The 12,752-nt window shown below is 46.4% G+C and overlaps 1 protein-coding gene and 1 pseudogene across 1 annotated transcript; one reads left to right on the top strand and one right to left on the bottom strand.

Moving 5' to 3' along the window:
• The first annotated feature begins 2,347 nt into the window (after nucleotides 1-2,347).
• Nucleotides 2,348-3,091, top strand: LOC124650239 (protein PHOTOSYSTEM I ASSEMBLY 2, chloroplastic). Its single transcript, XM_047189788.1, has 4 exons — nucleotides 2,348-2,405; nucleotides 2,564-2,629; nucleotides 2,716-2,762; nucleotides 2,876-3,091. The coding sequence occupies exons 1-4, from the start codon at nucleotides 2,355-2,357 to the stop codon at nucleotides 2,961-2,963; spliced, it is 252 nt and encodes an 83-aa protein (XP_047045744.1). The 5' UTR covers nucleotides 2,348-2,354; the 3' UTR covers nucleotides 2,964-3,091.
• A 270-nt stretch (nucleotides 3,092-3,361) lies between these two features.
• LOC124646517 lies at nucleotides 3,362-9,119 on the bottom strand (annotated as a pseudogene).
• Between the last annotated feature and the right edge of the window lie 3,633 nt (nucleotides 9,120-12,752).

The following is a 12,752-nucleotide window of genomic DNA, read 5'->3' as shown; positions in this document are numbered from 1 at the left end:
TCGCCTCCTCGGCCACAAGCAACTGATGGAGGACTACTTCGCCAAGGTACCTACCTATCCGCCACATCTATTCCGTAGGAGGTATCGCATGCGTCGTAGTTTGTTCGTCAAAATTGTCAAAATTGTGAAGACCTGCGAAGCCAACTCAAATTACTCCAGTAACGTAGAAATGCTGTCGGCGTCATGGATTTCAGCCCCTTTCAAAAAATATCGGCTGCTATGAGGGTGATTGCGTATGGCATCCTTGCGGATTACACCGATGTGTATCTTCGCATTGGCGAAGATACAACCACAGAGATCGTGCCTAGGTTGCTCGCATGATTATCAAGTTGTTATGGCCAACCTATCTTCGAGCTCCCAATGAGGGTGACACAAAAAAAATTGATGGACATAAATGAGAAAAGAGATTGACCTAGAATGCTTGGTAGTCTTGATTCTATGCATTGGATATGGAAGAATTGTCCCAAGGCATGGCATGGACAGTACCGTGGGAAGAGCAAAGATGATACCATTGTACTTGAGGCCATCACGTCACAAGATTTGTGGATTTGGCATTGATTTTGGTTTACCGGGAACACTCAATGACATCAACGTGCTGCAAAGATCCCCTTTATTTGCGAATCTACCAAATGGGGAAGCACCCACTTGCAGTTACAAGGTCATGAATAATGAATATACAATGGGGTATTATCTAGTAGATGGCATCTATCCGAATTGGGAGTCTGTAAAGGATCCCAAGACAAAATAGAAGCTGAATTTGCCAAAACTCAAGAAGCAGCTCACAAGGACATTGAGAGATCTTTCGGTGTTTGCAAGCAAGGTTTGCCATTGTTCGCGGCCCAGCCCGGTTTTGGGACAAAAAAGCCCTTGTGAACATCATGACATGTTGTGTGATTCTTCACAACATGATCAACGAGGATGAAAGAGAGTTAAGCTTGCCCTGCTTTTATGACAACGTTGGCACCCGAGTGCAACCCAACGCAATCTCGATCGCTTGAAGCTTTCCTTAAAACACATTGGCAGATTGAGAATGCCAATACCCATGCCCAGCTCGTTTATAATCTCAAAATGCACCACTAGCAGTAACATGGTCGTCGGCTATCATCCTACCATTCCATTAATTTATGTGTGAGATGTATCATTGTTGAGATATTTGTTCATTTGTTTGTTTGTTTGAAAAAATTTGTAATTTGCTTGAGACATTTCTTCATTTATTTTATTATTTCAAAACTGTTGTAATTTGGTTGGGGCATTTGTTTATCTGTTGTAATAATTTGGATGATTATTTAATTAATTATGATCGATTGTTGTATGTTCATGTTTATACCATGTTGTATATGAATTCTATGAAAAACTCTACTTTTACGGGTTCGGATGTCGCTGGCGCCAGCGATTTTCTGACCCGTAAACACGAGTTCGGTGAACTAAACTCGGGATTTTCAGTTCGCGTGTTTACGGGCTCAGATGCTCTTAGAAAGCTTTTTTCTTGCTTCGCTTACATGCTAGTTTGATTTTGGACTACTCCATAGGAGAATCTTAAGTCATACACTGGATGCTCGAGGCTCCCCCAATCGACAACTACGCCTGTTGGGGAGTTGTAAGGAAACCAATGAGCGCCCATTGATCGAGTTGAGGAGTTGTAACAAGGCAAATCTCTGCCTTCTGATTGAAAAAGTAAAAAAAAAAAATCCATTCAAGTGGGCAGAAGGCATTCTAGGAAGTCATATGAATTAGTTGACAACCATATCAATACCCAAGGAAAGGCCCTGTCTTCTTCATTCAAATGCTTTTATCCTAATTCCCAATGGACATATCGGCATATTCCGAAATGAAAGTACGATTAACAATTAGAAGTTGTACACCACGGTGTCCTGCTTAGCTAGAGATAGGTCGGCGTATTGTGAGACAAACCATTCATAACCAACCAAGCCTTTTTTTTTTTTTAAGGTTTAAAAGGCGTCACCTCTTCTTTTGCATGTTTGCATTGGCCACAAGCCCACAAGACCAAACGTTTTATCCCTATCCTCAACATACGGACACAACAGAACCTCACACACACAGCACAAGAGAAAACTCCTCCTGTGGCTCCAAGCTCGCCAACAATCCCTGTCCCTCTCTGTCTCTTCTTCCAGAGGCTTACCCAGCCAGATGGATGCATCTTCTTCCAGAGGCACTCTGGGAACCAACAACAGTTGCCTGTAGCATTGCGTAGGACTTGTAATTGACAGGCAACGGGCGAGCAACAGCCAACCATGGAGCCTGCTGCAACTAGCCTGGTCTCCCTGAGAGCATCGTCCACCGCCGCCGCCGCGAACCACGGCTTCTCGTGGCGGCAGCAACGAGGGCTGCCCAAGATGAGCAGGACGCATCCAGCCATGGCGTCATCCAAACCTGGAGCGAGACTGGTATGAATGAAGATCTCACCAAACGCGCGCCACCTATTTATTCTGTCCCGTATTTCTTCCTTCTTCCCGTTCTTGGCAGCAGGTGTCCGCTGGCTATCTTAGTACCAGCGCCAGGTATCTCAAACCTGGAGTGAAACACATGTTGCGTGTGCATGCAGGTGGCTGCCGCTGCGGGCTGCAAGGAGTGCAGAGGGAAGGGCGCGGTGGAATGCGAAGGGTGCAAGGTACGAATGACACCAGAATGCAAGTTTCTTCTCAAGGCCATAGCCGTATCTGCACACTAACTGACTGACTGGCTGATCGGTCGCAGGGGACCGGCAAGAACAAGAAGAACGGCAACATATTCGAGAGATGGAAGTAGGTTTTATCATCAACAAAGATTACATGTCATCTACTGCACATATAAATATATAAGTGTGGCAGTGTTAGTGTGACCAACTAACTGATGGCATTATGGATGGCTCCTGCAGGTGCTTCGACTGCCAGGGGTTCGGGATGCGGAAATGCCCCAGCTGCGGCAAGAAAGGACTCACGCCCGAGCAGAGAGGGGAGAGATAACATAGTAGTATACTCCAGGAATGCATGTATGATGTATCCTTCAATACCAATGGCGTACAAAATACTATTATATGCTCTGCAATCGTCATATACCACTCTGAACCAAGGCGAATGCCGCACTTGGGACTTGCGTAGCGCCTGGCATCGAACACTGTCTACAAACCGTTAATGCGGATGAGCAGCCACCTAACTGTAAGTAACCAAAGCCTCTCATCCCGTGGCATAGATATTCTGAGACAAACGGGTGAACATATGCAACAATCCAAAAAAAACAAAAGGTGTAACAGGTGAACCAGCAGAATTCCACTACTTTCTCTGATTATTATTATTATGTGCAACACTCTGAATATCTGACTCAAGACAACAAACAAACAAGTAATGTTACACACGAAAAAATATATATGGCCTCCAACCTCCGATAACTTTAAGGGGAGAGTATTAGGTCAGAGGATAACAAATAAATCAATAACTGGGGGAGAATAGGGGGTAATTAGCCCCCATCAACCACACAATCCATCCCATCCATTCTGTACAAATGTTTTGGATCAAGAACACCATCTCCCCATCACAAAGGGTACAGAGGAGCTATGTCTATGATGCTGTACATGATGATGAATCTACAGCTACATTCATACTGGCGAACTGAGCGCACGAATAAATACACATACACAGCCAGCCTATTGTACTGTGTCGCTGTCATAAGCAAGAACACGGTATCTCAGCTTTGCATGAGTTGCCTTTGTTGGAAGATCTCCCCGAGTTGCTGGTACAAGGACTTCTGCTCCTCGTAGGTCAGGTTTCTTATGATCTGGTTATCGACAAAAATAGGCATGCCATGGATGGATGGATGCATGAGAACCGCGATAAACAGGATAATAGTAACATCGGATGAAAACAACAAGGTGGTGGGGTTGCAGACCTGATCCAAGATTGCGTCGACGGAGAAATTGTGGGGCGAGATGAATGACTGGTGGTATATGTATGCAAAAACCGCCATAACCATCTGGGAAAATCACACCAAGAAAAGTTGAATTACTAACCACAAGCCTACTCATTTCAACTTTTGCAGAACCAAAATGTTCAAGGTATATGTATATATATGTTTCACAGGGAGCAAGATGTCCCTATAGATGTTTTCTGCGATGACTTACTTGACAATCCATTCGGTCAGTAATTCCACCATGTCCAGGTATACTGTCTCCAAAATCCTATAGAATTTAAAGATATTATTAATGGAAGTAAAGACTGTATAATCTCTATACTTTCCTATTCCCAGAGGCAGCAAAATAATCAGAAACAGTACACACCTTTATTTTAAAAGCCCTCTTGAATCCACTCGCGAAAAATCCACCAAATGGTGCAATGATCGATGCAAACAAACCAAGAGCTAAAGCATGCCACTGCACGGGCAAAAGGAAAACTTCTTTCCATGGAAACTGCCAAGAGATACAAGTAATCAGATAAAGTTCACAAGTAAAAGATCTAGAAACTTCTGAAAAATGGTACAAATCCAATGAGGAAACAACAAACTAAAGCAAATAGATCCATTATCTTGATGAAGTAGCGCTAGTTTATCAAGCAAGGGAATTTGATGGATACGGACGAAGACTAAACAGAATGTAGGTTAAGCTGAGCACCTGACCACATGCAAATGAACAGCATGTAGGCTCAGCTGAGCACCTGCCACACTCCGATTATCTAGAGGGAGTCCATATAATAGAACAGTAATAATATGACTATTAATCTACGACTAACACACAACAGAGACTAACATAGTTTGGACACCTATCGCAAGGAACTCCATAACTCCTGAAAGACTAAACTCTGTCTGGGTGCAGGACAACCAAAGGTCAAAATGCTCTTCCTGGTGTCCTTATTACTATCTGAGTGAGAAGGCATTAGGTCCCAACAGTTATGTTCAGATGAACCCTATGCTCTGCGAACTTGTGGTGCTTTGTTTCGTGCTTCTGTTATTGAAAGGTAGTGGGACCCCAGGTGAGGGGCACAATGAAAATAATATGAGCGAGAAAGTGACCGGGCACAATAAAAGGGGCAGCAGCGCCAAGGTTACATTCTATCACAATGGGGATGACCAGGACGGTGTTTGGGAGGGCAGCAGAAAGAGGAATAGAGAAAGAAAGAAACAGATGAAGGAAGTTTCGAGACAACATGTGGTCCCACCATCTTTTTGGTTATTTTGCTGATTCTGCTGATTGGCCATCCAAAACCACTTGCATGACAAAACACACACTGGCAACATTGGCGTGGCCGTGTGGGGGCAATGAGCTAAGTTATTGACCAAGCAGTTTTGGAGTCGAGGTTTTTTTTTTGTACAAAAAAGTGTTCAAAATAACAAACTGAAAAGACACATTTTTTTAGTTCTTACCCACAGTGGCACCCAATCTCCCAAATAATAATGCTCTGGCTTAAACATAGGCCCCGGATCACAACTAAGCCACCCTGTCGACAGGTCCTGAAAATATTTCCATAATAAAGTAAGAACAAATTCAACAGCACAAGCATTTGCCCATCCAACTAACGTCACATTCTGAAAGAAATGATAAGTCACCTTTCTTGGGCATGTAAACCACTGGAAGCGACCCATTACATTTGCTAACTGCCAAAGAAATTAAGTGTAAGTAACAAATGGTATTGTACAGAATTAATATGAAATGGCCTTAAATAATTTTTCATGCATCAAATGTGAACATAAACTATTATTTAAAGATTCATCCCCTTAAAGGTACTAGTGATCTCATAAGTATATAAACCAAGACTTTCATCTCACCAGAAAAGCAGAGATGATAGTTGTCACTGATGCACCAATAAAACCTTCCCATGTTTTCTTTGGAGATAACTTGATCAATGGTGTTCGCCCGAGAAAGAACCCAAATAAATAGGCAGCAATATCATTGATCACAATGAGCGAAGCAGGAAGAAGAAACCTGTAGAGGCATAGCATTGAAGATGTATGGATCTTCTAAAATGTACAAGCTAAAATATCAATAGAACTCAGTTAATTAACATGCACAGAACCGAAATAGTTATCTTATTCAACAGTATATACTATTTATTATCAACGTGTACTATTTAACTCAAGTCTGAAACAAGAAAAAAACTAACAATCCTGTAACTGAGAGAACACATAACGGAAATAGCCAGGCACATATATCAATAGCAACATGTGTATCATACTAACATGTTTGGTCGTTTTTGAGCTAGCACTCGTAAGTTTTTCTTTTCTTTCTGCTGAAGACCTGGATATTCTTATAGTGATATCTTTAGATTTTATGAAGAAAGCACATAGGGTGGTACTCTAAGAAATTCCTAGTAAGTTGAAGAGGTACAAGACTTCATAACAACAATATTCTTTATAGTTGTACAACAAATTAGGAATCTTAATTCTTGAAGTTACTTCAGCAAATTCAGATGCTTTTTAGACAAATAAACTTGGATATTAGACTATACCATACATGTCAAATGTCAGAACTGGATCAACATTTCACTCAAGTCTGCAAGTCAGAATTGTAAAGAAAACCATGCTAACAAGGTAATTATATGGCTTACCAGAACATTCCTTCAAATATATTTGCCACTGTGAAAGAAGATTGCGCAAAAACAGTTAAAAGGATCATGTGCGTCCAGGCATACTGTTTGAACTGATACTTGTATGCCTTTTTCTTCAAAGTCAAAATAAACCATACAAATCCTGGATCATGGGAATTATATGTTACTCTTATGCAAAATATGAACCAGAAATTAGCAAGCCAAGACAAGCAGATCACTACAAGAAGGGATGTCTAAGCAAAACTCGTGCAACCAAGCGAACTACAAAATATAAAGGAACCCCGCTTTTGCATAGTATTGTGTTGCTCAGATTACATGGGCAGACATGCATTACAAAAACGGTTGGTTATTAACATTTGCAAACCATTATGCCCATCCAAAATAGGTCTAATGATGTAGAACCTTCGGAAAATAATTTTATGGGACCCGGTTCACAAATTCACCCCCGTGGACCAACTCGAGCAGTTGACATGCACGTGTCAACTGCTGGAGTTGGTCCACAGGGGCCAATTTCTGGACCAGGTCCCATAGAATTATTTTCCAGAACCTTCAGTCCTACATTCCTCCAATATTCAGTACTATCATTCAATTAACAAAACATTTCCACTTTAGGAGTTTGTGTGAATAGTTGTTAATGCCACAGGTGCACTGTCATTTACATTGACTGGGAAACCTATAATCAAATAACAAACAAAGTAGCCAAGCAGACCATAAATGTCATGGGCTGACGGGCTATTACTCTGTTTTGGATAAGGTCTTTACACATACTAGTATGTTAGAACAATATAACAACTCAGTAATATTCTTAATACAAGATGAAATTTCTAAATGAACAAGTACTAATTAACATGATTTCGCATTGCAAAATATACTGAGCCTTACCTGTAATATAAAGGGAATAGCAAATAATCATCTGATATTTTATTAGGCTGCTGACGAGCTTAAACAGCAAGTGATCTGAAGATACCGTGTTAACAAGCTCCCGACTAAGAAAGCGACCATATGTAAACAACATTGCCGTGAAGAAGAAGTGCCTGCAAAGAAATGGTGGGACACTGTTATATTCCAGTTCAAAATAAATAGTGGAATGAGAATGGCCTGATGCCTACCAGTTCAGCAGCCGGAACCCTGGCAACTGTTTCTCTTCACTGGATTTTCTGAGTAGGTTGAAAAGCTCCATCGCCATGAATATTTGAATGACAACCACCATGGCCCAGATATAAAGATGTCCCATATAAACTAGGAAAGCGAAGCCTCCAATCATCCACATGGTAGAATATGTACGGATAAGCATCGACTTATACTTGTTCTGATCGCTGACAAGCAAAGCCGGTCCGTTGGCTTTGTTCCCATCGGCCGTAACCTGAAGAAAAAAATTATAAGATTAGCTCTCAAAAAGAGTCATGGTTGTCAGTATTAAACAGGTCGATGCTCTAACTTTGCAGCATGCCCCAATTGATAGTACTCAAGAAGAATTGCAGTAAGGATGAAATAAATAACGGGTGGGAATCAGCAGGGTAAGATTATCTTTTATGCACAAGTACAAACAACTTTTTATGGAAGTGCAGGTTTACTATTAAATTGTAGCCCAGAGATGTCTGAAGCAAGGCATCACATTAATGAATAAATTAACAGGAAAAGAAAAAACAATCAACAACTTCCTCTTGAAAGTATACGGAGCAATGCACAAGGTGCGTGAATGCAACATGCTCAGAAACTAAGAGTTTATCCATTCGATAAAAGCATGGAAAGCAAGCCAGAGGCATAAGAAAGAAGAAAAGAATATGATGAGGAAAATAACCAACCTCAGTAGGGCGTCTCCGATGCCTAACACGTCCTCCATGCGAAGGAGAAGAAGAAGAGGAAGAAACATCGCTAGAGCTCGTCTCCCTCTGCATCGCTGCCGTCTAGTCTACAACAATAGTAAGTTAGAGCGGATCCGATCACAAAAGCATATTCTTGGAATAGCAGGTAGTGAAAATACGACGCACTGGCGTCACAATTCCTGGCTGGCCCCTTTATCGTGGGAAACCGCACAGACAAAATGTGCACTAATTTAATTGCAGAACCGTACAAAGCCAATCAGCCGTCTGGAGGGGATATTTGGTCATTTGCCACACTTTTCTTTGAGATTTGATCAGGGATAGTTGGAGCCTAGCACGCAAAGTTCTCCTTGGACTGGCAGTCACGGCAAGCAAGGAAGCGCCTAGAGTAGGCTCCACGGAAGAAAGGCAACACAGCACAATAAACATCTCACGCTTCGCAGATTTCTGCACGCAACTCCTATCTACAACTACAGGTCAACTAGTCGTCCCAGTTGAACAGCAGAATCTGTGCAAAGCAGCAGCAGCAGCAGCAGCGTTCTAAAAAGTAACCCGGCAGAGCACATATTCTGCTTCCTCCCGGAATTAAGAGAAAGACAATCAGCAGCGGCGCCGGATCACAGCCGGCTAGCGGATCCCCTCCCGTAGACAGCAGACCCGCCGTGGACTAACTGAAACTGAACCAGCAAGTAAGGGAGGGAGGGAAGAAAGCGTAGGGTATGGCGGCGGGCGGGCGTGCTGACTCACCGGGAAGGGAAGCGGAGGAGCCTCGCGGCGGGCGACCGGCCGGCGAGGGGGTTCCGCCGTCGCCGGAACCCTAGCTGGGTGGGGCGGGGATTTGGTTTTTGAGTGGGGGAGTCGTGGTGGGGTGCTGGCGTCGTGACGCGCTTCGTGATTAACCAACCAAACGTTATTTTAGTCCCACCTCGACGAGGCAGTGGGAAACCATCTCGAACTGCGGCCATCGTCGGAGCCATCGTCGTCCAACTGCGGCGGCGCCGAAGCCGCCTGGCTGCAGGCGGGGATGGCGATGGCTTGTATAGGTCGTCGTCGGAGGCCTCGAGGTCGACGACGGGGACGACGGCGCCGGATGGAGGAGTCGCAGGCCGTCGGTAGCGAGCGACGTCCTGGAGGAGCCTCGCCTGCCGCTCCGCCTCCTCCTTCTCCCACTGCTCCCTCGACCAGGCGCAGGCCTGGTCGAGCGGCATGGCGTTCTCGGCGGGGATGAGGTCCTGGAGGGACCTCGCGATGACGGCCTCGAGGATGGCCGCGTCCTCGGCGTCCTCCTCCACCTTCACCTTCGCCGGTTTTCGCTTCCGTTCGCCGGAGGTGTCATGTTCGCGCTTGGGGCGGCGCCGTCCTTGTGCCGTCGATGGCTCGCGGATGACGATGCCGCCGCCGCCGCGCGTGCGGTGGCTCGGCGAGGAATCCGGCTCCTTTTTCACCAGCGCCAAGGATGGCGCCGACCTCGAGATCGACCTCGCCGCCGAACCGGACGACGAGGAACTGGCAGCCATGCGCCATGGCTGCCAGCTGTTTCCCCGTTGGCGGCTGGTCGATGCCCTCGATGGAGGGGGCATCGTGAGCCTCGGCGAGTTGCCGCCCTCGATGTGCTCGAGGACGTTGTGGAGCGTCCTATTCGGGGCGCTCCACCAACGCCGGCGACCCGCGGCGTTGTTGCGCGGAGGAGGAGGTGGCGGGCCGTCGTAGGACGCCAGTTCGCGCTCCCACCGCCGGAGAAAGAAAGAGTTCCACCGAGTGTAGTTCTCGGGGTGGTGACGCGGGTCGGCGCGTTCTTCCTCCGTCATCGCCATCCGCGCCTCCTCGATGGCAACGTCGAGGGCGTGGCCCTGGGGCGGTGGCTGGATTGGAACGCCACCAGCGCTTAGTCGCCACCCGCCGCCGGGGGCCTCGTGTCCGGCGGGCAGGGGTACCCCGCCTGGTGGAGGAGGTGCCCCTCCCACGCGTGGAGAGATCGGCGGGGGAACCCGTTGTTGGCTGCGCCGTCGTCGTCGTAGAACGCCATCGGTGGAGGTGGAGGGTAAGTGGAGGGAGAATGGAGGAAGAGTGGAGCAGGGACGTCGCGGCGAGCGGAGCGGCTTATATAGGTGCGGCGGGCGCCGGCGATTAATGCCGCGTGGAAGACGATGCATGCGCGGAAGACGATGCGACGACATTAACTCACCGCGTGGAAGCTACGCGGCCGGCGAATGCTGAACGGCGACAGGCTTTTACAGCGCGCGTAAGACGATGCGATGAGGACGACGATCGGTGTCCCTCGCCGACAAGTTGGGGCCACCAGACGCGCGGGAAGTTTCCTCGGCGTTTCCCGCATTTTCGTTTCGTCCGGACTCCCCGAGCGCTCCCCGGGGGGCGGGGATGGCGTGGGATCGCCAGATGAATTTAGGCCCAAATCCGGACGAAATCGAGGAACCGCGGGCGCGACTGGGCCGAATTTCGCCGTCCGGATGGAAAAAACGTCGTTCGGGGGGCCTTGTCGGGGAGACGAGTGGAGAGCAGGGGCCTTGTCGGGGAGACGAGTGGAGATGCTCTTAGTTGATCGAACTCGTGTTTACGGGCTAAAAAAATACCTGGCATAGACCAAAGCCCATAAACTAAAACCGTAAAAAGACATATTCCTAAATATGCCAATGGACCCACATATCAGCTCTTTCTTCTTCCTCCAGCCACCCCCGACTGCTCTGCGCCATACGAAAATGCGAGGGAACCATAAATCATCACACATAAAGGAATTATTAGTTTGCAACAAGACAGCACGCTAAACTAGCACAGTTGATTTGACATGATAAGTAATAAACTTGGATGGCAGCGCCGCCTCACAGGCTTGCAGCAAGCCCTGTCAACCACGCGCGCGATGCGGGCAGCGGAAGTCGACGGAGAGCCGTGCACGCGCGCGCGAACAAGCGGCCGCGAACGCCGTGGCTCCAGGCTGCTGGCGCATCTCGAATCGGCGAGGCTGGGGCCGCGCCCCGCCGTGCTCCACCCAGCCTCGCGCCGCGCCGCTCTGCCTCGCCCCGCCCTGGCCAGCCCCACCTTAGTTAGATCCCGAAATACAGGGGTCCGTGTTCAGTTCGCTCTTTCAGCCCCTACAAATACAGGTTAAGTTGGGTTTTCGGTCTCGGTCTGAAAACTTTGTTTTCGGTTTTGGCTCGTTTACGGTGACTGATCTGCGCCAGTTTCTGAACCGAACCCGTAAATTGGCAGTTATTTTTCGGTTTTGACCAGTTTACGGGCTCTGTTAGAGATGCTCTTAGCTAGCGACACAATTTAAATCGGCAATCTAAATGGTTTGATTCTACGAGTAAAATGCATGGCGGATTACTGTACTTATCGGCGTGGCACAAGAAGGTCATTGTACACCCATAACACGCAGTTACGGTCACCAATCTTGTTTTGGCCTATCGCAGACGGTCACCGCCGCGTGTAGAGAGATGTATGGACTTACGTGGCGCACATGGAACCCATCTGCCAGTCCGATTAATTGGGTAAGTTGGAAGGGGCAAGCAGAGGAGTGAGTTTTCTACAAAACCGGCAACCCTTCTCCACCTTTGACTCTTCCCCACCCTTCTCTCTGCCCTTCAGTAGAACTTCACACTTGGGCAGCTCACTCTGAAAAGCCCTCACCAAAGTTTTTGGATCCAACTCATCTAGCCAGGCATGAGAATCTGGATTTAATAACTTCATAGTTACCATATTTGCTTCAAAACTTACCACAGTGCTGCTCCTTGCTATCCTCCAGAGCTGCTTTTTCAAGATATCACCCTTGAACAGCTACTGAAAATTTTGCCAAAAGGTATCTGACACGGAACCTATGTTCTGCATCAGGAAAACCTGTCTCACAACATTGATAAGACCCTACAATAAAGAAACAAACACTAGTACACTCCAATTAGTACAACAACAAACTTGTTTTTTCATCAGACAATGCATCGAAGAAAACAACATTTGTTACATTTTGTTTATCAGACATTATTGTCCATGGTGTGATGTTCTAGATTCCAATATCACTCTTCAATGTATCCAAAAACCATGACCAGTTTGATGTATCTTCAACTTCAACTGCAGCTATGGCTATTGAAAATATGCAGTTGTTAGGATCCATTCCCACTGCTGTCAGTAATTGTCCTCTGTACCTAGTCTTGATGTGACAACCATCAACAAAAAGCATAGGCATGCATCCTTGGAGGAAACCCAGCTTGCATGCCTCAATACTCATATAGCATCGATCTTTTGAACCTGGCAGCCTCATCTAGTGCTGTAATATCCCAGGATATGGGGTTACAAAAATAGAGGAAACAGTTGTGTGCATTGCATTCATGCATAGAAAATCTGGGGAATTTTCGCGCTTTAAAGTAAAACAGTCACAGTAACTGAAGTT

This window comes from Lolium rigidum, chromosome 4 (assembly GCF_022539505.1).
Source record: "Lolium rigidum isolate FL_2022 chromosome 4, APGP_CSIRO_Lrig_0.1, whole genome shotgun sequence".
Lineage (NCBI taxonomy): Eukaryota > Viridiplantae > Streptophyta > Magnoliopsida > Poales > Poaceae > Lolium > Lolium rigidum.
The sequence above is the reverse complement of the archived record's forward strand: the minus strand, read 5'-3'. Positions and strand labels throughout refer to the sequence as shown.

Excerpts from the sequence above, each read along its gene's own strand:
- LOC124650239 (XM_047189788.1), top strand. The coding sequence starts at position 2,355 with ATGAGCAGGACGCATCCAGCCATGGCGTCATCCAAACCTGGAGCGAGA. Across the intron at positions 2,406-2,563 it reads CCAAACCTGGAGCGAGACTG|GTGGCTGCCGCTGCGGGCTG; the intron begins GTATGAATGAAG and ends GTGTGCATGCAG. Across the intron at positions 2,630-2,715 it reads TGGAATGCGAAGGGTGCAAG|GGGACCGGCAAGAACAAGAA; the intron begins GTACGAATGACA and ends GATCGGTCGCAG.